The sequence below is a fragment of the Pinus tabuliformis genome, chromosome Q (assembly GCF_031772625.1).
Source record: "Pinus tabuliformis cultivar Carrire ecotype Pingquan chromosome Q, CPIR1, whole genome shotgun sequence".
NCBI classification, from domain to species: domain Eukaryota; kingdom Viridiplantae; phylum Streptophyta; class Pinopsida; order Pinales; family Pinaceae; genus Pinus; species Pinus tabuliformis.
Window position 1 is genome coordinate 978,607,566 of NC_142296.1, and position 14,596 is coordinate 978,622,161.

A 14,596-nucleotide genomic window follows, 5' to 3' on the forward strand; every position below is an offset into this window, starting at 1 on the left:
AAAATAAGTAACTGCACAAAATGCTTCTTAATAAAAAAGATATAAGCAATCATTAAAAATAATTTATATTATTATTATGTATTTAACCCATTTAATTTATTAATTATCCATAATCTATTAAGTTTCATTTATTATTACATGAATAGTATAATTTGCTCCTGCCCCATATATATATAAAATATAAAAGCCTGTTTGAGATTAAAATTATATAATATTTAAAAATATATAACTCCACTATAACTTCAATGATGAGTAAAAAATTATTGGTATTTTTAGACCTAAAATTACTTTTAGCAAGACTAAACATTAATTAAAAACACATGCCTCTAGTGTTATAGTCACACTGATAACAAAAAAAATATAACTTATTTTATAAATACCATTTAGATTGGAATGTTCTTATAAATAAAAGAAAAATGTTGAAATTCTAAGTAAAACCTAAAAATAACGTTGATTAGTTGAGAATTTATTTCCTTTAAATATAAAGAAAATTAGCCCACTTATAAAAACCATTACAAAATTAACACTAAATTTACCAACCTATAAAAAAAAATTAACGATAAGAGGATAAAAATGCTTAGGCAATTGTACTTGCCCCGCTTCCAAATGTCCGATCACAAACTTGGACATGAAATCAGTGTCACAAATGACATGGCATACGCTCACATTGATAATGATGTTTGAACTTTGAAGACGCCCAAACCAGAGGCCATGGAACCTGTGCCTAAGATAAAAGAATTACCCCAACATTCACATACCCGCCATGAATAGCATTTGTTCGCTAAATCTCTCAGGTCGCATATAGCTTCCTCAATTCATACTGTTCTCTCGGTAAAAGTGCTCCACAAACACATTTACGCTCCCATATTCAGAAGAGGACACACGGAGTGAGCGAATGCAGCATTATACTCAGAAGGAATTGTCGATCGGGTGCTGTCAGCTGTGAATCGTGCCGGTTGGATCCGAAGGCGGCAGGTGGTTAAGTTTGATTCGTGGAGCGAGGCGATCGAGCGCCCCTCGCTGAATTTTGATGAGTAGGGTTTGATTGATTGAGGTAGAGAAGGTAAAGATAATGGATAAAATGGAATGGGTTACTATGCAACATCTGGATCTGCGACAGGTCGCTCGCGGCGTCAAGCTCTTACAACCTCACTGCGGGGCCTTTCACCATACACAGGCTTTACTTGCCGCGGCAGTGGGGCGGTACATTGTCGGTAGGTCTTTTCGTTTTTTTTTTCCACCATCGTGTTGTTTTTACAGATCTTAAATCAGGCTTCGTCTTGCTCTGCAATTATAAGCTTAATTTCTTCGTATTTGCTTTTTACGCATAACTAACATCGAAATCAATTCCAATTAGCCGAAACAACCGGACATTGGCAAGGACAACAAATGTTCTAGCTCTTGCTGTGTTTCAGCAAGTTTTGTATATTATATGTTAAAATTATTTCTTTAGCTTTTGAGGGTTCTTCTATTACCTAAGCATCCTACTTTTAATACCACTTGTTGCGGGTAAATTAATTACCCCAGCATCAGTTGCCCAGACATATGTAAAAAATTGTCAGCTCAATCTGAATTCTGTTAATTTATTCCTCTTTATAGGTTTGCCTTATTTTACAGGGTTAGGAAAATGCTTAATTGATTTCAACTGAGCATATTTTCCAGGTCCAAAGTAGCTCCTCGACAGAGACTAATTTAAAACCAATTAGACTGAGAATTGAATTTCAAGAATTCGATTCTCCCTTTGCATAACACAATGCATACTCCATTTGATACGTGTGGTTCAGATCCTTATATTAATTTATGGTATGTGCTATTGGTTCCAGTGTATATTATCCTTTAATATAGTTATTGCATCATGTCTGTGTGTGTCAGGTCGGGAAAGTAACTCCCAATTGTACGATTTGCATTTATGTGCATCCTTGTATACATGAAGAGGGGGTGACCCTTGGGATTCAAATTCCAAGGTCTCTTCCCGTTTTAACGATTCAAATTTCTCTGTTTATATATTTACATATTTTCGCCCAATCCTTGAGGATTAGGTGTCTAACAGTGTGCAAGCATTTTACAGCACACAATCCTGTGGTTGATTCCCTGGTGTTTGTTGTTGTAACAGCTTTAAGTTGTCAAATAGCTTAGAAGAACTTGAGTTTATAATGTAAAAGCTAAACATGCAAGAAAAAATTCTATACGGGAAAAGGTGAAAGTTGAACTACTCACACTTACAATCTGGACATATTTCCGTTTGTGGCTATAACTTGTCAGGGCTATGTGAGTGTTTAGATGATAGCTGTACCAGAGCCAATAAATGCATTTGAGTTTTACTGATTATAATTTATGTAGGTTATAACTTTATACAGGTACAGTGGATTTGCATATATTCATGGTTCTCAAAACCTGTATGCAACAATCAACCACATGCAATTTTCTGGAGCTTTTGTAGGATTTCTAATTCATACGGCTGTCAGTTGGGAAGTAGTACCAGATTGGATTTATCACATATTAGGCACTTTACCTTATAGTTCTTTCAGGAGCTTTTGCAAACAACGTTTGAACTGTCTTTCTGTTAACTTTTTAAGCAGAAATTTGGAAAGAAGATAGAATCAAGGGGAAATCTATATGTCGAAAGACAAATAAAGATGGTTCATAACTTCAACATGAAACCCATATTTCCAATGTAAAATCTAAGTTTCCATGCAAGAATCCAGTATTGCAGAAATGCATGTATTTTTTTTAACATGTATTTGTCACTATCATATAAAAGAGGAGCCATTCTCATGTTGACAGCCTAGTCATTTCCTTACATGCCTAGCTTGTTTTCAGTGGATCAGATTGATTTTCCATTCACTTTATTTTGGACCAAGTCATATGGTCCTCATGTTCCTTAAATTCACAAGTTTTGGTTGGTGACTTCCAAGTTCTATCTATTAATGACCAGGCTAGTGTCACACACCCTATAATAGAGCTAGGTTACAGCAATATTAAGCTTCTGGCAGTTGAGGATCAAAGGCTTCAGTAGTATGCAGGAAGCCAGTGTTTGAAATGTTCATGCATGTTCTGCTAGTATTTCATTATATATCAGACAGTGAATTTTGATGATTGATGAAGTCCTTTTTTTGTGAAGTTAATTTTCATTAATTCTTCAAAATATTGCATTTACAGTGGCCTGATGCCAGCCTTTGGTCTGCCATTGGAGAAACCAGACCAATGGCAGTGCATCAGGCTCTTGTCTTTGGAAAATTCATATCCAAAATATCACAAAAAGGAACAGCATAACAAAGCCATAGCTGTGGCCAGTTATGAAGTATTAGATGCGTGTACTGACCTATGCTAGAAAGAAAACTGAAACATAAAAACATGAAAGCCATGGGCTTAGATAACATGCAGAAAATTAAGTAGATTTTAAGGGCTCCACCTTTATTGGGGTGTCTTCTGCTTGAGCTGATGTTCCAACCACTCTTGAACTTGATCATGGTGCAAGGCTGATTTCAACTATCAATGCCCTAAGTGCTGTACCTCCAATTGCATTTCGTCCAACATGAGGAGTATTTCATCATTTGCATCATTGTGCTCTAGCAAGACTTTGCTTAACAATGACTTTATATGCCAATAATAGATATAAATCAATTGTGCAGAGGTATTGATTCTACCGATCCCGAGTGTGACTGGTGTCAGGGACCCAGGCCACAACATCAGCTAGAATCTTTGAGTCTAACAAACGTTCTCGCTACTATATCAAATTCTCAGCTTCCTTGAGTTCCTGAACTCCCTCTCTTCCTTATTGTGTCTCCTCTCACCCCATGCAGGGAATGGCATGATGAAGTCTGAAACTCTATTGGAAGTGTAATTTCTTCTCTGCAAAACTGATAGTTAAGAAATTGTTGCTTAATCCAGATTAAACAACATAATGTTAGTTTTTAAAACCCAGCAACTAATTTAATGAAATTTCTGAAAATGAAAGATCCGAATCTGGACTTCCAAAAACTATTCATTAAATATACTGAGTTTCCTAACTGAATATTGCAGCCGAAAAAACAAACTTGAAGACATAAGCACACCATGAAACCAATACACCAGAAATTTGTCCAGGAAACCCCAAGTGGGGAAAACCTACCATCTTGTGTGTTCTTATTATGCTCAGCAAAATATTCAGAAAATATTACAAAGAGGAGGGAAGACTTCCCTTCACTTAGCGAATCCCTCAACACAACTGATTTTCACCCTTCAATCCTACTCGGCCTGCCTGCGTGTGCACTGCACAGAATTGTACAGGCCCTTACGGTCCCTTTACACAGCTGAATGTGGCCTGGCTGAAGATGTATGCTGGCTGGCAATTTATTTTTGAGGCTGTTTGACCTCTCTTTCTGCCCTATATTCACTGATCTGAAAATCCTAGAACACACTTTCCTATGCTGAGCTGAACACACAAGCTGTCTAGTGCATAATGAGCCTAGTCTGCACCCTTTTCCTCCTTTGGAATCGACCTGGGACCACCATCTCCACGAATGGCTGAGATTAGATCAATGTTTTAAAACTCTGACTCCGACTCGGCCGAGGGTCAACTCCGACTCCGACTCAGTATCGACTCGGCCGGCTCGATTTCAATGACTCGGTCGTTGTAAAAAATACATTAAATATATTTTTCTAATTTATAAAAAACCATAATATTAAAGGTTTTCATTCATGTTTCCAAACACATAGCATTATAATATAGATAGAAGACAACTTTTGATCAAAGTAGGCTCATGAATATATCCATATTATCAAAATGGCACCCAGTGCACTGTCCAATACATACATGATGATGATATAGAGATCAAAACAAAAACATATAACCAAGGAGGCTAGAAATGGCCTCTACAACAAAAGTAAACTGTGACCAGTACTATTGGCTACTGCTAGAGGAGCCAAGATCATCTGGCTCAACCTCTGGATCAGAGTCAGACAGGCCAGCCCATGGCTCCTCCTCCTCATCATCTCCAACTACAACTGTAGAAGTGGTAGCACTAGCAGGCTGTGCAACAGCTGCAAGTTGAGATAGACGAGATATGTGCTTCTGTCGTGGCTGAGCAGAGGAAGCGCCTGCAACTGGAGGACTTGCTGGCCTTGAGGTTGGTACAAGTGGATCAGGATCTGCATTCAACTGAACATTATGTTCGAGTGATGCTATCGTCTCATAATCATAATCAATATCCTCATCAGAATGAAACTCTGCTGGATGACTCTCCACTACCCAATTTGATGTTGGATCAATGTCTTCCAACACAATGGGATCTGAATCAGGTCTTTTGTTCAGCAATTGGTTGCGTCTGAGCCGGAGGTTGTATTGGATATAGACTAGATCATTTAACCATTTTTGATCCAAATGGTTTCTCTTCTTCGTGTGAATCCTCTCAAAGACCAACCGATTGCGCTCACACCCAGTAGCACTGCAAGTTTGACTCAAAATACGAATTGCAAACTTCTGCAATTCAGGACAATGGCTACCAAAAGCCTCCCACCATTGTGCTGCAAAAAACATAGGAATGTAATGAGTTAGCTCAACAAAATTACAAATTATATCCAACTTTCAAATTATAAACGATTTAACAAAATAAGTATTAAGAATTTGAAAATTGAAATTTTTGTTTACTTGGCTCATCTGCTTCCCTTGCAATCTTTGCTAAGTTCTCCCCAAAGGTACCTGAGGCATTGCTGAAGGTTGTGACCTGTCGGTGTATCTCCAGCTGATCACACTCCAATGGGATCATGCGATCAATGCAGTCAATCAATCCATCTCTAACCTCCCCCTTCAAAGCTCCTGTTGCCTTAGCTTTATAATGATACCGTGGGTTAAAAAAATACCCATTTGCATGTATAGGGCGACGAAGTTGATTGTTCCATCTTTCATCAATGATTGCCCAAATGGGCCCATACTTAGCCACTTTATCCTTGTATGCCCTCTTTATTTGCTCCTTTGCTTGATCCATAGCCTCATAAATGAAGCCCATAGCCAATCTTTCCCCATCCACCAACCGCAACACCTTAACCAGTGGCTCTGCAAGCTTCACAATCTCTGCTACCTTTCTACAAAATATTTCTTCATTAACTTTTTTTTTTCAATTCTTTGCCTTCCTGTTTGTGAGACCACTAGCTTTGATTTCATTCTTCACTGGAAAATATATTTTGCAAGTTTCTATGTTGTGAAAAAATAGATTGCAATGTCAAAAAATGAGTAGCAAATCTAGTGATTGTAGGCCTAATAATATCCCTGCCCCCTGTGTGTCTCCTCATAAGGCTCAAAATCCATGAATGATTGTAGATAAATTTTGTTATGCTTTTGGCATGATCTATAGTGTTTTTGACCCAATCTAATTTGCCAATATCCTCAAGCATGAGGTCTATGCAATGTGCAACACATGGGGTCCAAAAGATGGTTTTGTGTTTTTCCTCTAATAGTTTACCAACAAGAACATAGTTAGAGGCATTATCTATGATGACTTGAACAACATTAGCCACCCCCACCTCCTCAACAACCTCATCCAATAGCTGAAACGACAATTGTCCATCTTTTACCTTATCAGATGCATCAATTGATTTTAGAAACATGGTTCCTTGTGGGCAGAAGATAAGAAAGTTTATGGTGCTACGGTTCCTTTGATCAGTCCATCCATCTGACATGATGGTACATCCTGTTGTTGCCCATGAGTCCTTGAAATCTTTCAAATACTCATTAATGGAGGCAATTTCTTTCTGCAAACGGTACCCCCTTATCTCATGCATAGGAGGGCCTTTGAAGCCTTTTCTAGCAGCATGTATGGCATCAAACATAGCCTCATAATATGGCGAACGGGAAGCATTGAAGGGGATATTAGAATCATACCACCATCTACATATGTAATCACAAGCAGTCTCCCTCAATTCTTTCTTCCAATGGTCATCTAAAGTGGGCTGCAAAGTTCTGCTACGTTGAGGACCATGTGCATTTGATGGAGAGGAGGGTGTGACAGTGAAATAATTTTTGATATTCATATCACCCTTCTTTTTCATTTTACCTTTATCCTTTTCTTGAATAGATTCCAAAGAGGGAGGAACATATCGGAAGGGGTTGGATGCATCAGTGCAAGGGATAGAGGAAGAACCCTCAAATCAAAATGGTGGTTGGTAGCCAACATTTTTTGTATACCCCTCTTCCTCCCAATTTCAGCCTCTAACTCTTTTTGCCTAGCCTTTTCTTCTTTAAACTTCTCAAAGTTCGCTAACAATTCCTTCCTAATCTCCCCAATTTCATTTGATTCACATGGAGTAATTTGGCCTCTAATCCCCGCCAAGTGTTGTTTCAGCCTATTAATGCCCCCAGGACCTTCCTTAATTTTTCTATGGCAAAATTTGCAATGCATTTGACTATCAACCATTTCAACATATGCCCAAGCAACATCTTTCGCTCTAGGTGCCATTTTTTGACTTGGAAATGAAAGCAAAAATTCTGAAAATGAAAAAAAATAAGCATTGCTTCAATGTTCATTTCTTTCACAAAAAACACTCTTTTCAATTTTTGAATTTGCACATAAAAATTAATAAGCAAAAACAGATTTTTACAAGTGAAAAAAATACCTCTAGGCACAAACTGCCTCCTCAAGGTTGCTCCAACAAACCAACTCCTCAATGCTGCTCCAAATGGCTGCCCAAGAAGCTCCTCACTCCTGCTACAATGCTTGCCCAAGACTCCTCATTGCTGCTCCAAAAACAAACTCCACAACTCCTCACAAACTCTCACTCAAATTCTCACTCAAATGCAATGAGATGGCTGTGAGGAAATGAGAGGGGTTGGGTGGGTTTTATAGGGTTTAGGAGAGGGGAATGGACCCCAAAGAACCTATAGGCAAATTAGAAATGGGTTTGGGGTCCCCAAAAAGCAAGTTAAAAAAAAATTGTTATTCTGGCCTTTTTCGGGCCGTTGTCACTGAGCCGATCGGGTTATTACCGAGCCGACCAAGTTGTCTAACAACTCGGCTGACTCGGCAATAACCTGGCCGGCTGTTCCGGTTCGAAGGCCGAGTCGACCCGGTGGGGGCATGACTCAGACCAACTCGGTTGAGTCGGTTTTGAGCCGACCGTTTTTCAAAATAGTAGATTAGATCTCAATGGATGGTTGAGATCACTTCAATTTTGTGACATTGAGATAAAGTGTAAACTGTGCCTTTGGCCCACTTGTGAGTCCCCCTACTAAATATAGTGGACCTCTAAATTTAGCTAAACCCTTACTCCTCTAACTCCATTTAACACTCCTTAGAGAGGAAGGTGTTTTGTACTACACCCAGTCTATCTCTGAAGTAGACAAATATGCCCCTTGCCAACGGCTTGGTCAAAATATCTGTTGTTTGCTCCTTTGCAGGGATGTACTACAGTTTGATTTGATCCCTTTGCACACAATCTCTGATATGGTGGTACCAAATCTTGATGTGCTTGGAACGATGGTGAACCACTAGTTTTTCAGAGAGCTTGATGCAACTCTGATTGTCACATTGTATGACTGTGGGCTCCAACTTTTGACTGAATAACCCAACAAGTAGTTTCCTCAACCATATGGCCACGCAGGTTGCCATGCTGGTAGCCATGTACTATTGATTTTTCTAGTGCAATAAATACAAGCACAATATTTTTGAAAAACTGATAATTACTTCGAATTGTGTTGATATTCTTTTAACTTTTCCAATATATCATTAGGGAATTATACTTCAGAAATTCGACCGTTCAAGAACAATAGAACAATAGAGATTTACCCTAGGAGAACTCACTAAGGGAAAAAGCCCAACATCCTTTTCAATAGAGAATTTCTTCTGTTCAACAAGAGACACACCTAGACCTTCTAGTCATTAACTAGGTCAACTTGGCTTTCAACAAATCTTTGGTCAAACCCTACAAGTCAAGCCTTCCAATCTGATCCAACAACACTATCTTTTGATCTGCCCTAGGCCGAATTTTGGCCTCCTTGTTCTGCTTAGAAACCCATAATTTTGGCCCCTGCAGTTGCCCAAAACGTGAGCTTGAGAGAGAGAGAGAGAAAAAGAGATGTAATTCATCTTTCTTTTCGTCCTCCTTGCCCTTCGCTTGCTTGCCTAGAAGAAACTTGCTTGAGAGAGATGTGAATTACTGCCTTGAGGAGGAGATTGAACTACCTTTATATAGTGATTGGCTGGGTGGAATGGGTGTGACTTTGTCTGGGCAGACTTGACTTGGAGGAAGGCTGACTTGACAAACTTGGAGCCAAAATTTTCAATTTCAAAAATTTGAATTTTCTTCTTTTAAAAGTCCAAATGGGACTTGACTCAAAATATATTTTTCTTTTGACTCTAGCATTTAAAATATGTTTTACAATAATCAATATAAATACATAAAGGGCCAAATATATAGTATAAAGACTAACCATAGTTACAAAATTCAACATGTACTCGACCTCAACTGAGCTCAGTGCCATTGATCTCTGCTTCCTGTTGAACCAGGAAACAACTGTTGACCCAACATTGAAAATACAACTTGAAGTGCTCTTCCTATCTGTTGAACTCCCTACCCAATCTTCATATGTGAAGCCTTGAAGGCCCACACCATCAACTTTCTTGTACAACAACCCATAATTTGTTGTGCCTCTGAGATACCTCAACACGTGCTTGGCAACAACCCAATGTACTTTGCTCAACTCAACCATAAAATGGCTCAATTGGTTAAATGCATAGCAAATGTTGGGTCATGCGTTCACCAGATACATCAATTACCCAATAAGTTGCTTGTAAAGTGTTGGCATCAACTCGCTTTGCTATGGTAGCATCCACCTTCCTCTAGTTTGTGGCTAGAGGCATGGTCATGGGCTTGTACTTCTGCATGTGGAACCTCGTGAGAATATCTTGCGTGTACCTTCCCTGCCCCAAGAAGACCTCCCCATCACCTTGCCATACCTCTAGCCCAAGGAAATAGTGCATTAGTCCTATATCCTTCATCTTAAACTCCTTTGCAAGATCTCTCTTGCAATCACTGATGAACTTCTTGTCCCTTGTCAGTATCAAATTGTTAACATATAACTCAAGAATGAGAAGCTGCCCCCCAACCACAATATAATACAAGTTAGGGTCAACTTCACTCTTGGTGAAGCCCAATCCTAGAAGTTAATTGTCTATTCGGGCATACCATGCCCTTGGTGCTTGCTTGAGCCCATAAAGGGCTCTCTTCATCCTTTAAACATGTGTGCCTCTGTTGAAACTTGAAAGTCTCAAACCTCTCAGGTTGCTCAACATAAAGCTCTTCCTCAACATCTCCATTAAGGAAGGCAGTCTTCACGTCCATTTGGTGGATCTTCCATCCCATTTGCGCTGTAATTGCCAATATGGTCCTATTGGACGAGTACTGGGCCACGGGTGCAAACGTCTTATCGTAGTCTATCCCTTTGACTTGATAGAACCCTTTGGCCACAGATCTATCCTTACACTTCTCCACACTCCCATCAATTGCGTGATTAATCTTATACACCATCGTGAACCAACCATTGATTTGCCAACTGGTCTTGGCACTATCTCCCAAACATCATTCATCATGATAGAGGAATACTCCTCCACCATGGCATCTTGCCATACCTGTTGAGAGGCTGCCTCCTTATAGCAAGAAGTCTCCTAGTCTATCAACTAAGTCATCAACGCCATGTACCCGTGTATCTCTGTGGCTGTTTACTTTGTCTAAATGTGGAGTTGGGGGCTCCAACTCTCTCATGAGCCTCCCTGATCAACTGATTTACCCACTTGGCTTGTCCTCTCCCTGTGTTGGGAGTCACTAGCTAAGTGGGCCCCACTCACTCTACTCTCTCCTCCTGCTTTCTCCTCATTTGCGTGCTAGTTGACCTGCCCAATAATTGGTTGTGATGAAGTTTGAGGAGCTGGCTGAGCCTCCTGCTTGGGAGCTTGTTGCTCCTCCTCCTGTGCTACATATTGCTCACGCTCCAAGGACTTCTTGAGAGCCTTTTCCTCCTCAAACTTCACATCATGCTTGTTCACTGTTTTTCTGAGTGTAGGGACGTACACCCTGTACGCCTTAAATGTTGCTGTAGCCCATGAAAATGGCCTTCTTTGCTGTGGGCTCCAGCTTCTTTCGATTATTTGAAGACACATGGCAGTAAACAAGACTGCCCAAAAATTCGGAAGTGAGACACGTCAAGCTTCTTGCCTATGAAAACTTCCTTTGGTGTGACTTTGCCTAGCACTTTGTGTGGGCTCCTGTTCTGCAAAAAGACTGCAGTGGTGCATGCCTCTACTAAAGAAACATTGGCAACCCCTAGTCGTGCAACATGGCCCTAGTCACTCCAACAATGCTCCGGTTCTTGCTCTCAACCACCCCATTCTGTTGAGGGTTATAAGGCGTGGTGATTGTGAGCTATCTCCTAATGCCCGCCTTGGCACACAAGTCCTTTAAGGCATTGGAGATGTACTCCCCACCATTGTCTTGACCTTGGCGCCTTTATCTTTTTACCTGTTTGGTCCTCCACCAAAGCTTTAAACTCCACGAACTTCGAGAATGTTAATTTTCTTGAATCTCTACAACTACTTAGATGAATTTACTAAAAAATCAAGGCAATTGAAAATTGAAACTAAGTTTAACTTTCACCAAGATACAGGGTTACATGCAACGAAATATAGTTGAGATAAAAACACATGCACACACAATTTGACACCAATGTTTTACCTAGGAAACCCAAATGGGAAAACCTGCTTTCTTTGTTGTGGTCTTATTATTGATTGTTCTTTGAGCAAATAAATCTTGTACAATTTAATGCGCTACTACTGCAACTAGCAAATAACCTTTGAGAAAGCTCTTAGCGTTCTTCTCACTAATCTCAGCTCCACAATTGCTCTTGACCTACTCCTTGATCACTGTTCTCGGTCTTGAGAAGATCCTCTCAACCTTGCTGTTTGATCTCAACCTGCTCCTTGATCACTGCTCTTGGCCTTGAGAAGATTCTCTCAACCTGCTCACATAATTGTTTCCTGGTGAAACTAGTCTTAGCTTGCTCCTCAAATTCCTGATATTGACTCCTCAACTAATGCGCAATACCATTAACAAAGAATCATTAATCTTTGTGCCTTTGTCCTCTTGCCTTAGTAGATCTTCGATGCATGCAAGGAGGCCAAGTTTGAATGGCTGTTCACACAAGTGCAATGAGTTCCTTTTGCCAGTTAATTGGAGCAAGTCTCAGTTACGCTTGGACTAGCGCTTAGTTAACTGGCTTGAGATGCTCCGTGATTTCCAGTAGTTGTGAATTGAGTTAACTAAGGACTTAACTCATCCTCTCTTCACTTGATTATGAAGTCTTAACTTGTCCTAATTGAACTGGTCTCTACAGTCCTAAATTGTCATACTTGGACTTGTCTCTACCACCTCATCTTGTATCTAACTGGAGAAGACTCCAATGAACTGAAGCTCCAACACTACGCATGGAATCTACTGATGACCATTCTAGTGAACTGGAAATCAACTCATCATAATTGAAGTCTAACTTATGAATTCACATTCATGCTAGAGATAGACAATTCGAAGTCTTTACTGGCTAAGGCACAAACTAGAAGACCTTCCTTTGCTACATTTTCGACATTCCCTCTTAGCGAGGAAGGGATTCTGTACAACTCCTAACTTATCTTTGGAAAACACGAACTTGCCTTTCATTAAGGCCTTCGTCAAGATATCTGCAACCTGCTCATCTGTGGGAATGTGCGATAGCTTTACTATCCCTTTCTGAACATAGTGCTTGAGATGGTGATAACTAATCTCGATGTGCTTGGAGGGTCATGAACAACTGGATTCTCAGAGAGCTTAATGCAACTCTGTTGTCACAGTAAATCATGGTGGGCTCCAACTCTTGCCTGAAAAGACCCGTAAGCAACTTACTCATCCATATGGCTTCACATGCTGCTAAGCTGGTAGCCATGTATTTGCCTCTGGTGAATTGAGAGCAACTGATCTCTGCTTCTTGTTGAATGAGGAAACAACCGCTGATCCAATATTGAAGACGCAACCTGAACTACTCTTCTGATCTATGGAGCTCTGTGCCCATTTTGCATCTGTGAAGCCATCAAACCTCACTTCATCAACCTGTCTGTACCATAAACCATAATCTATTGTGCCTTTGAGATATCTTGAGACATGCTTGGCAGCAACCCAGTGAACTCTGGTAGGCTCCATCATGAACTGGCTCAATTGATTCACTACAAAACATATGTTCGGCCGTGTGTTGACTAAACACATCAACGACCTAATGATCTACTTGTACGATGTGGCATCTACTAGCTCTACTCTACTAGTGTCCACCTTCCTCTAGTTTGTGACTAGAGGTGTGGTCATGGGCTTGCAATCCTGCATGCGAACCTCCTGAGAATCTTTGTAGTGTACTTCTCCTGCCCCAAGAAGATTTCCCCATCACATTGCCATACCTCCAACCTAAGGAAATAGTGCACAAGCCCTTCATCCTTCATCTCAAACTCTCTTGTAAGATCTGCCTTGCAATGCTGGATCAAGCTATTTGCTCCAGTCAAGATAAGATCCTCAACATAGAGCACTAGAATGAGCGGAAGCCCTCCAACCATGATGTAGTATAGGTTGGCATGTGCCTCACTCTTAGTGAAGCTCAATCCCTGAAGGTAGTTGTTAATGCAAGTGTACCATGCTCTCGGTGCCTACTTGAGCCCATAAAGATATCTCTTTAGCGAACAAACACGAGTGTCTCTACTAAAAGTTTCAAACCCCTCTTTCTGCTCCATATAAATATCTTCCTCAACCACCCCGTTGAGGAATGTTGTCTTCACGTCCATCTGGTGGATCTTCCACCCTATTTGAGCTACAAGTGCCAAAATTATCTTGATGGATGAATAACGAGCCACTGGAGCAAATGTGTCCTCATAATCAATGCCCTCAACCTGCGAGAAGCCCTTGGTCACAAACCCGACCTTGTACTTCCCCACACTCCCATTTGCTCCTTCTTCACCTTGTACACCTAGCATGAGCCAACCACTGATTTTACCTCTGGGCATCACACAATCTCTCAGACATTGTTCTTCATGAAGGAGGAATATTTCTCCACGATGGCATCCCGCCAAACCTGTTGAGAGGTTGCCTCCTCAAAACAAGAAGGCTCTTAGTCTAACAACTCAGTCATCAATGCCATGTACCCAGTGTACCTTTATGACTGCTTTCTCTGCTTGAATGGAGAGCTGGGAGTCTCAACTCGCTCCCGGGCCTCTTGATTCAACCTCTCGCCCCACTTGGCTCTCTTCCTCCTTGTGCTAGGAGTCACTGACTGAGTGGCTACCTCCACTCGTCCTGGTCTCTCCTCCTCATCCTGCAACGACTCCTTTTCATCCTACTGTACGACCTGTTTGCCACTTGGCTGAGACTCAGTCTATGGTACTAATTGAGGTTCCTGCTTGGGAGTGAGCAACTCGTCCTCAGGTACTCCAACTTGCTCTCGCTCCAAGGACTCCCTCAGAGCTCTGTCCTACTCAAACCTCTGTTCCGCTTGATAATCGTCTTCTTGAGTGATGGTATGTACACCTTGTATGCCTGAGGTCTCTCATAGTAAACACCAAAA

The 14,596-nt window shown here is 40.7% G+C and overlaps 1 protein-coding gene across 1 annotated transcript in view; it reads left to right on the forward strand.

Annotated features, from left to right (window-relative positions):
• The first annotated feature begins 619 nt into the window (after window positions 1-619).
• The window catches only part of LOC149222745 (uncharacterized), a 170,396-nt gene continuing 156,419 nt past the window's right edge, over window positions 620-14,596 (forward strand). Inside the window, exon 1 of the mRNA XM_089383145.1 lies at window positions 620-1,214. Coding sequence (XP_089239271.1) covers window positions 1,073-1,214 — 142 coding nt within the window. The 5' untranslated portion in view covers window positions 620-1,072. The remainder of the gene's footprint in view (window positions 1,215-14,596) is intronic.